Raw genomic sequence first — 15813 nt, 5'->3', positions numbered from 1 at the left:
AGCTCAACAAGTCCCCGCACGAGTCCTCCAAGTCCACAGGAGCCTCGACTGACTAGGTGGCATGCAAACACATCTGTCCGTGCCTAAAGCCAAGAGAAAGAAATCCTTCCCAAGCAGAGCTGGCTTCAGCCTCTCCTTGAGCAAGAGCCTCGGGCTGAGCTGGTGCCTAAGGGCAAGTTGGGCATGGAAGAAGGAAGCCAGAGGGGCTGGAGGCTGCTCGCCAAGCACTTGGCAGCTTGCCTGGCACTGCGTGGCGGCAGCGGTTTGGGCTAGGCAAAGCAATTGGAGAGCTGTGGCTTTGGTGCTGCGCAAAGGTTTCTTTGCGTGAGGCGCTGAATGGCAAGGGGCCAAGTGGCAAGAAGCAAGTGGCTCCTTTGCAGCGTGCTCTCGGGCTTGTCTCTTGCTGCCACTTGCTGGCCATGCCGCTGGCGGCTGGCAACGGCCAAGAGCCCGCAAACAGCCCCTCCCCCCGTGCTCCCTGGATAGCCGAGTGGTCAAGAAACGGCACGCACAAAGCCGGCGGCACGGGTTCGATTCCCGTCCAGGGAGGTAACGTTTTCCTCCCCGGACACCCTCCTCTCCCTTTTCACAAACTCGCCCCTCACCCAAAAAACACACGCTTCCACAACTTCCCTTCCCCTCCACGGCCTTTTGCAGCGCGCCTCTTCACAGCCCACGCACGCTTCGCTTTTGCTCAACGCTCCACGCACCACAACCGCCCACCTTGCACCAGCCTCACCTCTTTTACTTACCAAAGCGCCCGTGCTAAATGCCGACAAAGAAAGAAAATACAAGCAAATCGCCCAAAGCGCGCCGTCACACGCGGGGGGAACTCGGGCAGGTGCTGCACATTTCCCATTAGTTAAGGGGAAGGTCTGTTTCGCGCAGTGGGCTGTGCTTGTGACAACCGCTGCAAGACCTGGCAGAGATTGGAAACGCTTGCAAGAATATTTGTAATATTTCTTTTTCCAAAAAGGGGGAATACAGAAGAAAATAAGATAAAAATAAAAAATAAAATAGAAATAAAAAACGAAAATAAAAATAAAATCAAGTAAAGAAAAATAAAAATAAAATCAAGTAAAGGAAAATAAAAATAAAATCATGTAAAGTAAAATAAAGTAAAATAAAATAAAAGTAAAAGAAAATACATAGTTGATATACATAATACATATATGTATACATATACACGTAGATGCATAATATACAATAAAATACATATTCCCTGACTTACCTGCTTCTGGTGTTGGTGTGTATCTTTCCCTGCTGTTCAGAGGTCTGCAGCATTTTAGGTACAAAGATTACAGTCCATGGCAAATGCTCTCTGCCAGCACCTTCGGCCTAGAAATGGCAATGAAAGAAAAAAAAGAAAAAAAAAGTCTAAACTATTACCCATTCCTCTGCTCTGCAATGCTCACTGGAATTTATGAATTTATGGCTGTGTTGCACCTAAAGTCAACACATTCGATCTGCTCTGTTGCAATTTCCCCCAAGCTATTTCTCCCTGCCTCTCCCTTGCGTGCATTTTTTGCAGGAAAGGGTAGAAGCGGAGAGGCAGAAGGTCGTGGCCGAAATCAAGCAGCTGCACCAGTTCGTGGAGCGACAGGAGCAGCTCCTCTTGGGCCAGCTTGCAAAGCTGGACCAGGAGATCGTGAGGAGGCAGGAGGAGAACACGGCCAAGCTCTCGGAGGAGATCTCCTCCGTGGGCGAGCAGATCCGTGAGCTGGAAGAGAAGTGTCAGCAGCCAGCGTACCAACTCCTGCAGGTGAGAGCCCCGGGGCAGACTGCTGGCCTTCAACATCACCGCTGTCACCAGCCCAGGGGGCAAATTCATCCTAAATGCTCCTTTTAAACTATTATCCTTCAAAGCTTTTTAAAAAAAATGAAATAAGTTTCTTTTCTTCAATGGCCCAGCTGTCCGTCTGAACATTTTAACCCAAGCCCAATTTATTTAAATCACTACTTAACGATGATGGCTATGGCACTCATCCATCTGACTGGACGTGCCTACATGCAGAAAGATGGTCTAAATCCCAACAATACAGCGTGGAGAAACAAAAAGCAGTGCCTAGCTGTGGCTCATCTCCTCCTTAAGTAGTCATCAAACCAGGCTACCTGAGCCCAGCTGCAGGCTCTGGTTAACTCCTGCTTTCAAACAGCTGGCTATGCCAAAGCAGTAGTGTGCATGTCCTGGTTCCAGTTAGGACAGAGTTAAGTAGCTCATAGTAGCTGGTAGGGTGCTATGTTTTGGATTAGGATGAGAAGAGCGCTGATAACATGCTGATGTTTTAATTGTTGCAGAGCAGTGTTTACACCAGGCCAAGGACTTTTCGGCTTCTTGCTCTGTCCTGCCAGCGAGCAGGCTGGGGGTGCAGCAGGAGCTGGGAGGGGACAGACCCAGGACAGCTGACCCAAACTGGCCAAAGGGGTATTCCATACCATCTGACGTCATGCTAAACAATATATAGGGGTGGCTGGCCGGGGTGGGGGGGCCGGCTGCTCGGGAATAGGCTAGGCATCGGTCAGCGGGTGGTGAGCAATTGCATTGTGCATCACTTGTTTTCTTACACATTATTATTGTTAATACTATTACCATTATCACTATTATTATTATTATTGTTATTATTATTTTCCTGTCTTAATAAACTGTCTTTATCTCAACTCACAGGCTTCACTTTCCCGTTTCTCTCCCCCCATCCCAGAGAGGGAGGGGGGAGGGTGAGCGAACGGCTGTGTGGTGTTTAGCTGCCAGCCGGGTTAAACCACAACAGTCTTTTTGGCGCCCAACGTGGGGCCCGAAGGGTTGAGATATCGACAAATCTGACCAGAGTGTGTTAAACTAAAATTGGTATAAGTATTGGACCTGCTTAATAGTTGCTAGTCACGATGTTGATTGCCTTAATCTCCAGTCTGCTGTACCTGTATTCCAAATTGAGTTTTATGGTGCGTTACTTTCTGTATGTGCTCCCTGTTGCACTGTTTATCCTTTCCGGGCCCTGGTTTAAGATTGTTATGGTACTGTGCGGTGTAACAATGGCTTATGAAATGATGAAATATCTGGTCACGACTTTAACCTGGTATTTGTACTCAGCACTGGCATCGACTCTATACTTTGGAACCCATATCTCGGAAACTATTAGCAATTACACCTATTGCCTGTTTTCGTTAGGGAGCCAATCTGTGAAGGGGACAGGGGAAGACATGTTTCCCTACCTGTTCACTCTCCCTTTCTCCTTCACCACCACCCTCTTATCCCCCGAGTTAGTTACGGTGGTTCTCCGAGATGTTGAATATCCTTGGGATACTCAGACCAGCCTGCTCTTGTTGTTATGTCTCCTGAATGCGCTTCAGATTTTGTGGAGGGTTAAACAACTACTTAGGAATCTCATCCGGAGATCTGTCTTGAGGCGGGGTAGTTGCGAGTGGCAGGGAGTGTGGGAGGATATGGGCAGGTTTCTAGAGCAGTGGTCACCTCCAGTGTTTTGGACATTCACCCCTGAACAACTGCAAAATCCTAAAAAGCTGGCAGAATGCTTGAAAAAAAGGTGTCATGACTCTGGCAGTTCCAAAGTGACACAAATCACTGTAGCGTGCTGGGGTCTGGCTTGTGCCTATCGAGCTGCAATTGATGTTATTAGCAACCTAGCTCCAGCTCCTGCAGCCGCTCCAGTTCCAGCTCCTGCAGCTACTCCAGCTGCAGCTCCTGCAGCCGCTCCAGTTCCAGCTCCTGCAGCTACTCCAGCTGCAGCTCCTGCAGCCGCTCCAGTTCCAGCTCCTGCAGCTACTCCAGCTCCAGCTCCTGCAGCCGCTCCAGTTCCAGCTCCTGCAGCTACTCCAGCTCCAGCTCCTGCAGCCGCTCCAGCTCCTGCAGCCGCTCCAGCTCCAGCTCCTGCAGCCGCTCCAGCTCCAGCTCCAGCTCCTGCAGCCGCTCCAGTTCCAGCTCCTGCAGCTACTCCAGCTCCAGCTCCTGCAGCCGTTCCAGTTCCAGCTCCTGCAGCCGCTCCAGCTCCTGCAGCCGCTCCAGCTCCAGCTCCTGCAGCTACTCCAGCTCCAGCTCCTGCAGCCGCTCCAGCTCCTGCAGCTGCTCCAGCTCCAGCTCCTGCAGCCGTTCCGGCTCCTGCAGCCGCTCCAGCTCCTGCAGCCGCTCCAGCTCCAGCTCCTGCAGCCGCTCCAGCTCCAGCCCCTGCAGCCGCTCCAGCTCCAGCTCCTGCAGCCGTTCCGGCTCCTGCAGCCGCTCCAGCTCCAGCTCCTGCAGCCGCTCCAGCTCCAGCCCCTGCAGCCGCTCCAGCTCCAGCTCCTGCAGCCGCTCCAGCTCCAGCCCCTGCAGCCGTTCCAGTTCCAGCTCCTGCAGCCGCTCCAGCTCCTGCAGCCGCTCCAGCTCCAGCTCCTGCAGCCGCTCCAGCTCCAGCCCCTGCAGCCGCTCCAGCTCCTGCAGCTGCCCCAGCTCCTGCAGCTGCCCCAGCTCGTGCAGCTGCTCCCACTCCTGTGGCTGGGTCAGAGAAACGAGCTGTAGCAGTGCAAGTTGACCCCGCAGAGGGTATCCCAACCCCTGTGGCAGACCCTGTGTCTGGGTCAGAGAAACGAGCTGTAGCAGTGCAAGTTGACCCCGCAGAGTGTATTCCAAGCCCTGTGGCAGACCCTGTGTCTGGGTCAGAGAAACGAGCTGTAGCAGTGCAAGTTGACCCCGCAGAGTGTATTCCAAGCCCTGTGGCAGACCCTGTGTCTGGGTCAGAGAAACGAGCTGTAGCAGTGCAAGTTGACCCCGCAGAGGGTATTCCAACCCCTGTGGCAGACCCTGTGGCTGGGTCAGAGAAACGAGCTGTAGCAGTGCAAGTTGCCCCTGTAGACAAGGTGAAAAAATGGTATAGAGGCTCAGGTCGTTTAAAACGCAGACAGTCTTCTGCTAAGTCTGGGCGAAGTGAAGACGAGGCTGGGCCATCAAAGATGCAGGAGACTGAAGATGAGGATGAGGATGGCGAAAAATCAACAGTAACTACCCGGACTCCATACCAGCCATCAAAGGTGCAGGAGACTGAAGATGAGGATGAGGATGTCGGAAAATCAACAGTAATTACCCGGACTCTATACCAGCGTGAGCTACGAGATGTGCGAAAAGATTTTGGTCGCTGTATAGGCGAGCAGCTTGTCACCTGGCTGCTCCGGTGCTGGGACACGGGAGCCAATTATGTGGAATTGGAGGGCAAGGAAGCCAGGCGGCTGGGATCCCTTGCTAGGGACGCATGCATTGACAAAGCAATTGGAGATGGAGCACAATCTCGCAGCCTCTGGAGGCGTCTCCTGTCAGCTGTGAAGGAAAGGTATCTCTTCAAGGAAGAACTTGTATGTTTACCAAGCAAATGGACCACCATGGAGAAGGGAATTCAGTACCTGAGGGAATTGGCCGTACGGGAAGTAATTTATAAGGACCTAGATGACGCACAAACATCCACAGATCCAGATGCAGTCCAGTGTACACCACCCATGTGGCGGAAGTTTGTACGGAGTGCCCCATCATCATATGCCAACTCATTGGCAATACTAACCTGGAAAACGGAGGAGAATCCCACAGTGAATGAAGTGACTAAAATACTCCGGCAGTACGAAGGAAATCTCTCCTCTTCCCTAAAGGCCTGTGTCTCAGCTGTGGAGAAACTCTCTGAAGAGGTCCACCAACTTAAAGAGAATTTATCTTCCCCTCCACCTGAACGAACCAGTGTCCACCAGCTAAAAGAGAATGCTTTAGAGAAACTTTCTGAAAAGATCCACCAACTTGAAGAAAGATTATCTTCCCCTTCACCTGAACGAACCAGTGTCCACCAGCTAAAAGAGAATGCTTTGGAGAAACTTTCTGAAAAGATCCACCAACTTGAAGAAAGATTATCTTCCCCTTCACCTGAACGAACCAGTGTCCACCAGCTAAAAGAGAATGCTTTGGAGAAACTTTCTGAAAAGATCCACCAACTTGAAGAAAGATTATCTTCCCCTTCACCTGAACGAACTAGTGTTCACCAGCTAAAAGAGAATACCTTGGAGAAACTTTCTGAAGAGATCCACCAACTTAAAGAGAGTTTATTTTCCTCCCCACCTGTACAAACCAGTGTCTCAGCTATTAGGGGTAAACGTTCATCTATGCAAGGAAGACAATATGGTGGGCACACACACCGCGCCACCCTGTGGTTTTACCTACGTGACCATGGAGAGGACATGAGAAAATGGGATGGAAAATCTACTGCGACCCTAGAGGCACGGGTACGTGAATTGCAAAGGAAAACAATTGGGAAAAAGGAGTTCTCTGAAAGGTTTGCTGCTCCAACTTCCAGCAGGCAGTCCTTTAAACACAGAAATGAAGATTCTGACCAGGACTAGAGGGGCCCTGCCTCCAGCCAGGGGGAGGAAAGGGACAATCGAGTTTATTGGACTGTGTGGATTCGATGGCCTGGCACGTCAGACGCACAGAAGTATAAGGCTTTGGTAGACACCGGTGCACAATGTACTCTAATGCCATCAAGCTATAAAGGGCCAGAGCCCATCTGTATTTATGGTGTGACGGGGGGATCCCAGCAGTTAACTGTATTGGAGGCTGAAGTGAGTCTAACCGGTAATGAGTGGCAAAAGCACCGTATTGTGACTGGCCCAGATGCTCCGTGCATCCTTGGCATAGACTATCTTAGAAGAGGATATTTCAAGGACCCAAAAGGGTTCCGCTGGGCTTTTGGCATAGCTGCTTTGGAGACAGAGGACATTAAACAGTTGTCTACCTTGCCTGGTCTCTCAGAGGACCCTTCTGTTGTGGGGTTGCTGAGGGTTGAAGAACAGCAAGTGCCGATCGCTACCACAACTGTGCACCGGCGGCAATATCGCACCAACCGAGACTCCCTGAGTCCCATCCATAAGCTAATTCGTCAACTGGAGAGCCAAGGAGTGATCAGCAAGACTCATTCACCTTTTAATAGTCCCATATGGCCAGTGCGAAAGTCTAATGGTGAGTGGAGACTAACAGTGGACTATCGTGGCCTGAACGAAGTCACGCCACCACTGAGTGCTGCAGTGCCGGACATGCTAGAACTCCAGTATGAACTGGAATCAAAGGCAGCCAAGTGGTATGCCACAATTGATATCGCTAATGCATTTTTCTCCATCCCTCTAGCAGCACAGTGCAGGCCACAGTTTGCTTTCACTTGGAGGGGAGTCCAGTATACTTGGAATCGGCTGCCCCAGGGGTGGAAACACAGCCCTACCATTTGCCATGGACTGATCCAGTCTGCGCTGGAGCAGGGGGAAGCTCCTGAACACCTGCAGTACATCGATGACATCATTGTGTGGGGTGACACTGCAGAAGAAGTTTTCGAGAAAGGGAAGAAAATAGTCCAAATCCTTCTGAAGGCCGGTTTTGCCATAAAACAGAATAAAGTTAAAGGACCTGCACGAGAGATCCAGTTTTTAGGAATAAAATGGCAAGATGGACGCCGTCAAATCCCAATGGATGTGATCAACAAAATAACAGCTATGTCTCCACCAACTAGCAAAAAAGAAACACAAACTTTCCTAGGTGTCGTGGGGTTTTGGAGAATGCATATTCCAAATTACAGTCTGATTGTAAACCCGCTCTACCAAGTAACCCGTAAGAAGAATGCTTTTGAATGGGGCCCTGAGCAACGACAAGCCTTTGAACAAATTAAGCAGGAAATAGTTCATGCAGTAGCCCTCGGGCCAGTCCGAACAGGACCAGATGTAAAGAATGTGCTCTACACCGCAGCCGGAGAGAATGGTCCCACCTGGAGCCTCTGGCAGAAAGAACCTGGGGAAACTCGAGGTCGACCCCTGGGGTTTTGGAGTCGGGGATACAGAGGATCTGAAGCCCGCTATACTCCAACTGAAAAGGAGATATTGGCAGCATATGAAGGAGTTCGATCTGCTTCGGAAGTGGTCGGTACTGAAGCGCAGCTCCTCCTGGCACCCCGACTGCCGGTACTAGGCTGGATGTTCAAAGGAAGGGTCCCCTCTACGCATCATGCAACTGATGCTACATGGAGCAAGTGGGTTGCACTGATTACTCAGCGGGCTCGAATAGGAAACCCCAGTCGCCCAGGAATCTTGGAGGTGATTATGGACTGGCCAGAAGGCAAATACTTTGGGATATCACCAGAGGAGGAGGTGGTTCGTGCTGAAGAAGCCCCCCTGTACAACAAGCTACCGGAAAATGAGAAGAAATATGCCTTGTTCACTGACGGGTCCTGTCGTATTGTGGGAAAGCATCGGAGATGGAAAGCTGCTGTATGGAGTCCTACACGACGAGTTGCAGAAGCTGCTGAGGGAGAAGGTGAATCGAGTCAGTTTGCAGAAGTAAAAGCCATTCAGCTGGCTTTAGATATTGCTGAACGAGAAAAGTGGCCAGTTCTCTATCTCTATACTGATTCATGGATGGTAGCAAATGCCCTGTGGGGGTGGTTACAGCAATGGAAGCAGAACAACTGGCAGCGCAGGGGCAAGCCCATCTGGGCTGCGGCATTGTGGCAAGATATTGCTGCCCGGGTAGAGAACCTGGTTGTAAAGGTACGCCATGTAGATGCTCATGTGCCCAAGAATCGGGCTACTGAAGAACACCAAAACAACCAGCAGGTGGATCAGGCTGCTAAGATTGAAGTGGCTCAGGTGGACCTGGACTGGCAACATAAAGGTGAATTATTTATAGCCCGATGGGCCCATGACACCTCAGGCCATCAAGGTAGAGATGCAACCTACAGATGGGCTCGTGATCGAGGGGTGGACCTGACCATGGACACTATAGCACAGGTTATTCATGACTGTGAAACATGTGCTGCAATCAAGCAAGCCAAACGGTCAAAACCTCTTTGGTATGGAGGACGATGGCTGAAATATAAATATGGAGAGGCCTGGCAGATTGATTACATCACACTCCCTCAAACCCGCAACGGCAAGCGCCACGTACTTACAATGGTGGAAGCAACCACCGGATGGCTGGAAACATATCCTGTGCCCCATGCCACCGCCCGGAACACTATCCTGGGCCTTGAAAAGCAAGTCTTATGGCGACATGGCACCCCAGAGAGAATTGAGTCAGACAACGGGACTCATTTCCGAAACAACCTTATAGACACTTGGGCCAAAGAACATGGTATTGAGTGGGTGTATCACATCCCCTATCATGCACCAGCCTCTGGAAAAGTTGAACGATACAATGGACTGTTGAAGACTACACTGAAAGCAATGGGTGCTGGGACATTCAAAAATTGGGATACACATTTGGCAAAGGCCACCTGGTTAGTCAATACCAGGGGATCTGCCAACCGAGCTGGACCTGCCCAATCAAACCTGTTACGCACTGTAGAAGGGGATAAAGTTCCTGTAGTGCACGTAAGAAACATGCTGGGTAAAACAGTCTGGGCTACTCCTGCCTCAGGAAAAGGCAAACCCATTCGTGGAATTGCTTTTGCTCAGGGACCTGGATGCACTTGGTGGGTAATGCAAAAGAATGGGGAGGTCCGGTGTGTACCTCAAGGGGATTTGATACTGGGTGAGAATAGCCCATGAGTTGAATTGTAGTATGTTAATTATTATATAATAATGTATGTCATCACTACCATGATTGCTATATATCATAGATGAAAATGGTGATTAATTAGAATGTATTGGACAGAGTGTAACCTGAGCATGACATAAATGGTATGGAATAAGGGGTGGATATCTGTCCTGGTTCCAGTTAGGACAGAGTTAAGTAGCTCATAGTAGCTGGTAGGGTGCTATGTTTTGGATTAGGATGAGAAGAGCGCTGATAACATGCTGATGTTTTAATTGTTGCAGAGCAGTGTTTACACCAGGCCAAGGACTTTTCGGCTTCTTGCTCTGTCCTGCCAGCGAGCAGGCTGGGGGTGCAGCAGGAGCTGGGAGGGGACAGACCCAGGACAGCTGACCCAAACTGGCCAAAGGGGTATTCCATACCATCTGACGTCATGCTAAACAATATATAGGGGTGGCTGGCCGGGGTGGGGGGGCCGGCTGCTCGGGAATAGGCTGGGTATCGGTCAGCGGGTGGTGAGCAATTGCATTGTGCATCACTTGTTTTCTTACACATTATTATTGTTAATACTATTACCATTATCACTATTATTATTATTATTGTTATTATTATTTTCCTGTCTTAATAAACTGTCTTTATCTCAACTCACAGGCTTCACTTTCCCGTTTCTCTCCCCCCATCCCAGAGAGGGAGGGGGGAGGGTGAGCGAACGGCTGTGTGGTGTTTAGCTGCCAGCCGGGTTAAACCACAACAGTGCATTAGCAATAGTAACACCCGTGCGCCAGGGGAAGGGACACGGAGGGTGATGGCAGGTAACTACAACGAGCAGCTCGTTCAATGGTGCTGCCATGACCTCGCCAAACCCCGCAGCACATCTGCAAACAGCGTGCAGGCAATGCAGTACTATTTTAGAGCCGTCAGTTTAGAGTGATTTTTAAACCTCTCTGTTGGAGAACAGCGACAGAGCTGAGCCAAATCTCCAACTGATCGCGCATCCCTGCTGTTTGCTGGAGCCTTCACCTGCACTTTTCATCCCACTGAGCGTCGTGACTGAGCATAGACGCCGTGGACCGAGATGCAAAAGCCTTTAGGACTTGCTGACTGCTTCGAGTTTTCCTACCTTTCTGCCGACAAGAAGGCAATAATCTCATCAACGGGTGAGATAACCTAATCGATGCACAACGGTGGCAATTTCTACGGTATCTCATTTACAAAGAGCTCAACAAGTCCCCGCACGAGTCCTCCAAGTCCACAGGAGCCTCGACTGACTAGGTGGCATGCAAACACATCTGTCCGTGCCTAAAGCCAAGAGAAAGAAATCCTTCCCAAGCAGAGCTGGCTTCAGCCTCTCCTTGAGCAAGAGCCTCGGGCTGAGCTGGTGCCTAAGGGCAAGTTGGGCATGGAAGAAGGAAGCCAGAGGGGCTGGAGGCTGCTCGCCAAGCACTTGGCAGCTTGCCTGGCACTGCGTGGCGGCAGCGGTTTGGGCTAGGCAAAGCAATTGGAGAGCTGTGGCTTTGGTGCTGCGCAAAGGTTTCTTTGCGTGAGGCGCTGAATGGCAAGGGGCCAAGTGGCAAGAAGCAAGTGGCTCCTTTGCAGCGTGCTCTCGGGCTTGTCTCTTGCTGCCACTTGCTGGCCATGCCGCTGGCGGCTGGCAACGGCCAAGAGCCCGCAAACAGCCCCTCCCCCCGTGCTCCCTGGATAGCCGAGTGGTCAAGAAACGGCACGCACAAAGCCGGCGGCACGGGTTCGATTCCCGTCCAGGGAGGTAACGTTTTCCTCCCCGGACACCCTCCTCTCCCTTTTCACAAACTCGCCCCTCACCCAAAAAACACACGCTTCCACAACTTCCCTTCCCCTCCACGGCCTTTTGCAGCGCGCCTCTTCACAGCCCACGCACGCTTCGCTTTTGCCCAACGCTCCACGCACCACAACCGCCCACCTTGCACCAGCCTCACCTCTTTTACTTACCAAAGCGCCCGTGCTAAATGCCGACAAAGAAAGAAAATACAAGCAAATCGCCCAAAGCGCGCCGTCACACGCGGGGGGAACTCGGGCACGTGCTGCACATTTCCCATTAGTTAACGGGAAGGTCTGTTTCGCGCAGTGGGCTGTGCTTGTGACAACCGCTGCAAGACCTGGGAGAGATTGGAAACGCTTGCAAGAATATTTGTAATATTTCTTTTTCCAAAAAGGGGGAATACAGAAGAAAATAAGATAAAAATAAAAAATAAAATAGAAATAAAAAACGAAAATAAAAATAAAATCAAGTAAAGAAAAATAAAAATAAAATCAAGTAAAGGAAAATAAAAATAAAATCATGTAAAGTAAAATAAAGTAAAATAAAATAAAAGTAAAAGAAAATACATAGTTGATATACATAATACATATATGTATACATATACACGTAGATGCATAATATACAATAAAATACATATTCCCTGACTTACCTGCTTCTGGTGTTGGTGTGTATCTTTCCCTGCTGTTCAGAGGTCTGCAGCATTTTAGGTACAAAGATTACAGTCCATGGCAAATGCTCTCTGCCAGCACCTTCGGCCTAGAAATGGCAATGAAAGAAAAAAAAGAAAAAAAAAGTCTAAACTATTACCCATTCCTCTGCTCTGCAATACTCACTGGAATTTATGAATTAATGGCTGTGTTGCACCTAAAGTCAACACATTCGATCTGCTCTGTTGCAATTTCCCCCAAGCTATTTCTCCCTGCCTCTCCCTTGCGTGCATTTTTTGCAGGAAAGGGTAGAAGCGGAGAGGCAGAAGGTCGTGGCCGAAATCAAGCAGCTGCACCAGTTCGTGGAGCGACAGGAGCAGCTCCTCTTGGGCCAGCTTGCAAAGCTGGACCAGGAGATCGTGAGGAGGCAGGAGGAGAACACGGCCAAGCTCTCGGAGGAGATCTCCTCCGTGGGCGAGCAGATCCGTGAGCTGGAAGAGAAGTGTCAGCAGCCAGCGTACCAACTCCTGCAGGTGAGAGCCCCGGGGCAGACTGCTGGCCTTCAACATCACCGCTGTCACCAGCCCAGGGGGCAAATTCATCCTAAATGCTCCTTTTAAACTATTATCCTTCAAAGCTTTTTAAAAAAAATGAAATAAGTTTCTTTTCTTCAATGGCCCAGCTGTCCGTCTGAACATTTTAACCCAAGCCCAATTTATTTAAATCACTACTTAACGATGATGGCTATGGCACTCATCCATCTGACTGGACGTGCCTACATGCAGAAAGATGGTCTAAATCCCAACAATACAGCGTGGAGAAACAAAAAGCAGTGCCTAGCTGTGGCTCATCTCCTCCTTAAGTAGTCATCAAACCAGGCTACCTGAGCCCAGCTGCAGGCTCTGGTTAACTCCTGCTTTCAAACAGCTGGCTATGCCAAAGCAGTAGTGTGCATTAGCAATAGTAACACCCATGCGCCAGGGGAAGGGACACGGAGGGTGATGGCAGGTAACTACAACGAGCAGCTCGTTCAATGGTGCTGCCATGACCTCGCCAAACCCCGCAGCACATCTGCAAACAGCGTGCAGGCAATGCAGTACTATTTTAGAGCCGTCAGTTTAGAGTGATTTTTAAACCTCTCTGTTGGAGAACAGCGACAGAGCTGAGCCAAATCTCCAACTGATCGCGCATCCCTGCTGTTTGCTGGAGCCTTCACCTGCACTTTTCATCCCACTGAGCGTCGTGACTGAGCATAGACGCCGTGGACCGAGATGCAAAAGCCTTTAGGACTTGCTGACTGCTTCGAGTTTTCCTACCTTTCTGCCGACAAGAAGGCAATAATCTCATCAACGGGTGAGATAACCTAATCGATGCACAACGGTGGCAATTTCTACGGTATCTCATTTACAAAGAGCTCAACAAGTCCCCGCACGAGTCCTCCAAGTCCACAGGAGCCTCGACTGACTAGGTGGCATGCAAACACATCTGTCCGTGCCTAAAGCCAAGAGAAAGAAATCCTTCCCAAGCAGAGCTGGCTTCAGCCTCTCCTTGAGCAAGAGCCTCGGGCTGAGCTGGTGCCTAAGGGCAAGTTGGGCATGGAAGAAGGAAGCCAGAGGGGCTGGAGGCTGCTCGCCAAGCACTTGGCAGCTTGCCTGGCACTGCGTGGCGGCAGCGGTTTGGGCTAGGCAAAGCAATTGGAGAGCTGTGGCTTTGGTGCTGCGCAAAGGTTTCTTTGCGTGAGGCGCTGAATGGCAAGGGGCCAAGTGGCAAGAAGCAAGTGGCTCCTTTGCAGCGTGCTCTCGGGCTTGTCTCTTGCTGCCACTTGCTGGCCATGCCGCTGGCGGCTGGCAACGGCCAAGAGCCCGCAAACAGCCCCTCCCCCCGTGCTCCCTGGATAGCCGAGTGGTCAAGAAACGGCACGCACAAAGCCGGCGGCACGGGTTCGATTCCCGTCCAGGGAGGTAACGTTTTCCTCCCCGGACACCCTCCTCTCCCTTTTCACAAACTCGCCCCTCACCCAAAAAACACACGCTTCCACAACTTCCCTTCCCCTCCACGGCCTTTTGCAGCGCGCCTCTTCACAGCCCACGCACGCTTCGCTTTTGCCCAACGCTCCACGCACCACAACCGCCCACCTTGCACCAGCCTCACCTCTTTTACTTGCCAAAGCGCCCGTGCTAAATGCCGACAAAGAAAGAAAATACAAGCAAATCGCCCAAAGCGCGCCGTCACACGCGGGGGGAACTCGGGCAGGTGCTGCACATTTCCCATTAGTTAAGGGGAAGGTCTGTTTCGCGCAGTGGGCTGTGCTTGTGACAACCGCTGCAAGACCTGGCAGAGATTGGAAACGCTTGCAAGAATATTTGTAATATTTCTTTTTCCAAAAAGGGGGAATACAGAAGAAAATAAGATAAAAATAAAAAATAAAATAGAAATAAAAAACGAAAATAAAAATAAAATCAAGTAAAGAAAAATAAAAATAAAATCAAGTAAAGGAAAATAAAAATAAAATCATGTAAAGTAAAATAAAGTAAAATAAAATAAAAGTAAAAGAAAATACATAGTTGATATACATAATACATATATGTATACATATACACGTAGATGCATAATATACAATAAAATACATATTCCCTGACTTACCTGCTTCTGGTGTTGGTGTGTATCTTTCCCTGCTGTTCAGAGGTCTGCAGCATTTTAGGTACAAAGATTACAGTCCATGGCAAATGCTCTCTGCCAGCACCTTCGGCCTAGAAATGGCAATGAAAGAAAAAAAAAGAAAAAAAAAGTCTAAACTCTTACCCATTCCTCTGCTCTGCAATGTCACTGGAATTTATGAATTTATGGCTGTGTTGCACCTAAAGTCAACACATTCGATCTGCTCTGTTGCAATTTCCCCCAAGCTATTTCTCCCTGCCTCTCCCTTGCGTGCATTTTTTGCAGGAAAGGGTAGAAGCGGAGAGGCAGAAGGTCGTGGCCGAAATCAAGCAGCTGCACCAGTTCGTGGAGCGACAGGAGCAGCTCCTCTTGGGCCAGCTTGCAAAGCTGGACCAGGAGATCGTGAGGAGGCAGGAGGAGAACACGGCCAAGCTCTCGGAGGAGATCTCCTCCGTGGGCGAGCAGATCCGTGAGCTGGAAGAGAAGTGTCAGCAGCCAGCGTACCAACTCCTGCAGGTGAGAGCCCCGGGGCAGACTGCTGGCCTTCAACATCACCGCTGTCACCAGCCCAGGGGGCAAATTCATCCTAAATGCTCCTTTTAAACTATTATCCTTCAAAGCTTTTTAAAAAAAATGAAATAAGTTTCTTTTCTTCAATGGCCCAGCTGTCCGTCTGAACATTTTAACCCAAGCCCAATTTATTTAAATCACTACTTAACGATGATGGCTATGGCACTCATCCATCTGACTGGACGTGCCTACATGCAGAAAGATGGTCTAAATCCCAACAATACAGCGTGGAGAAACAAAAAGCAGTGCCTAGCTGTGGCTCATCTCCTCCTTAAGTAGTCATCAAACCAGGCTACCTGAGCCCAGCTGCAGGCTCTGGTTAACTCCTGCTTTCAAACAGCTGGCTATGCCAAAGCAGTAGTGTGCATTAGCAATAGTAACACCCGTGCGCCAGGGGAAGGGACACGGAGGGTGATGGCAGGTAACTACAACGAGCAGCTCGTTCAATGGTGCTGCCATGACCTCGCCAAACCCCGCAGCACATCTGCAAACAGCGTGCAGGCAATGCAGTACTATTTTAGACCCGTCAGTTTAGAGTGATTTTTAAACCTCTCTGTTGGAGAACAGCGACAGAGCTGAGCCAAATCTCCAAGTGATCGCGCATC

General features: G+C 50.0%; 1 protein-coding gene across 1 annotated transcript; it reads left to right on the top strand.

The window, feature by feature from the left end:
• The first annotated feature begins 5533 nt into the window (after positions 1 to 5533).
• Positions 5534 to 10287, top strand: LOC308184213 (uncharacterized protein). The gene is made up of 2 exons (XM_080571075.1): positions 5534 to 6979; positions 7148 to 10287. The coding sequence occupies exons 1-2, from the start codon at positions 6496 to 6498 to the stop codon at positions 9547 to 9549; spliced, it is 2886 nt and encodes a 961-aa protein (XP_080427201.1). The 5' UTR covers positions 5534 to 6495; the 3' UTR covers positions 9550 to 10287.
• The last annotated feature ends 5526 nt before the right edge of the window (positions 10288 to 15813 follow it).

Source organism: Anser brachyrhynchus, assembly GCF_964034855.1.
Source record: "Anser brachyrhynchus genome assembly, chromosome: 30".
Lineage (NCBI taxonomy): Eukaryota > Metazoa > Chordata > Aves > Anseriformes > Anatidae > Anser > Anser brachyrhynchus.
This window is presented reverse-complemented; position numbering and strand designations above follow the sequence as displayed.